The following is a 1,685-nucleotide window of genomic DNA, read 5'->3' as shown; positions in this document are numbered from 1 at the left end:
ACTCCATCTCAAAAAAAAAAAAAAATTTAAACACAAAGACACACACAGAGCATCCTCCTTACAAATCCATCCTCCTTACAAGATTGGAATCGGCTAGTGTTTTTATAACTGAAACCAAATAATATAACGATACAGTGTGTGATTTATTGGGAGCCAATGATTTATGATGTGAATTTTTATACTGCTAGTTTTAACTTCCCACGAAGTTGTCTGGCTCAAGAACACACACACACACACACACACACACACGCAGGCCAGGTTTGGTGGCTCACATTTGTAATCTCAGTACTTTGGGAGGCTGAGACAGAGGAGGCTGAGGCTAGGAGTTCCAGACCAGGCTGGCCAACATGATGAAACCCCATCTCTACCAAAAATACAAAAAAAAATTAGCCAGGGGTGGTGGCGCATGCCTGTAATCCCAGCCACTCAGGTGGCTGAGGCACAAGAATCGTTTGAACCTGGGAAGTGGAGGTTGCAGAGAGCTACTGCACTCCTGCGTGGGAGACAGAGCAAGACTCCGTCTCGAAAAGAAAACCACACACACAGGACGGGCACAGTGGCTCTCGCCTGTAATCCCATCACTTGGGAGGCTGAGGCAGGTGGATCACCTGAGGTCAGGAGTTCGAGACCAGCCTGGCCAACACGGTGAACTCGGTCTCTACTAAAAAAATACAAAAATTAGCCAGACGTGGTGGTGGGCACCTGTAATCCCAGCTACTCAGGAGGCTGAGGCAAAATTGCTTGAATCCAGAGGCAGAGGTTGCAATGAGCTGAGATCGTGCCATTGCACTCCAGCCTGGGTGACAGAAAACCATACACACACACACACACACACACACACACACACACAGAAAATAGGAGAACAAGAATTACAGAAAAGTGGAAAAAGCTTTTGTCAAACTTCTTCAGAATACAAGCTCCACACTGAATAAGTGAATCAATGTGTATATAATTTCAATAATATTCTTTCCTCTTATCCCTATTAAATAAACATTGCACAAAATAGGTAAAGAACATCAGCATCAATGCGTAACCTGCCTAGAGAACTTGCATATCTCTGCGTGGCCCCAGTGACAATCCTCCAGAGACATGTGTGCAGAGAAACACAAAGAATGATCAAGTGAGCAGAACACAGCAGGTACTCTCTCTTACCTCTGCATAATGTTCCACCTGAGCCAGCTCCACCTCTTCATCCCCTTCCCAGTCTCTCCAGTTATCAAAGTCCACAGACAGCCACACTGGCTGCAAGAAGAAGCGCCAAGAGTCACAGGCCCGGAGGGCAGGAGCAGGAGTGTGTGGGAGAGTGTGAGCATATGCATGGGAGCACACTTGGGGAAAAGAGGGTCAGTAGGTCCATAGTCTTCCCAACTGCACCCCTTTGACCAGCCCCCTTCAGGTTCCCATGTCATCATCATCATTCACAAAGATTTACCATGAACCTGCTAATCTACACACAAAGCTAGGCATGATAGGGTCTGAAAATCTCAGAAGTCCTACCCTCCAGCCAGGCATGGTGGCTCATGCCTATAATCTCAGCACTTTGGAAGGCCAAGGCAGGAGGATCACAAGGTCAGGAGTTCGATACCAGCCTGGCCAATATAGTGAAACCCCGTCTCTACTAAAAGTACAAAAATTAGCCGGGCGTAGTGATGGGCGTCTGTAGTCCCAGCTACTTGGGAGGCTGA

The 1,685-nt window shown here is 47.2% G+C and overlaps 1 protein-coding gene across 3 annotated transcripts in view; it reads right to left on the bottom strand.

Annotated features, from left to right (window-relative positions):
- Positions 1–1,685, bottom strand: part of PTGES3L (prostaglandin E synthase 3 (cytosolic)-like) — a 9,906-nt gene that overhangs the window by 2,715 nt on the left and 5,506 nt on the right. For all 3 annotated transcript variants that reach the window (XM_011998752.1, XM_011998753.1, XM_011998754.1), the window contains one exon: positions 1,153–1,242. In XM_011998752.1, coding sequence (XP_011854142.1) covers positions 1,153–1,242 — 90 coding nt within the window. The remainder of the gene's footprint in view (positions 1–1,152; positions 1,243–1,685) is intronic.

The sequence above is a fragment of the Mandrillus leucophaeus genome, unplaced genomic scaffold, assembly GCF_000951045.1.
Source record: "Mandrillus leucophaeus isolate KB7577 unplaced genomic scaffold, Mleu.le_1.0 Scaffold58, whole genome shotgun sequence".
NCBI classification, from domain to species: domain Eukaryota; kingdom Metazoa; phylum Chordata; class Mammalia; order Primates; family Cercopithecidae; genus Mandrillus; species Mandrillus leucophaeus.
This window is presented reverse-complemented; position numbering and strand designations above follow the sequence as displayed.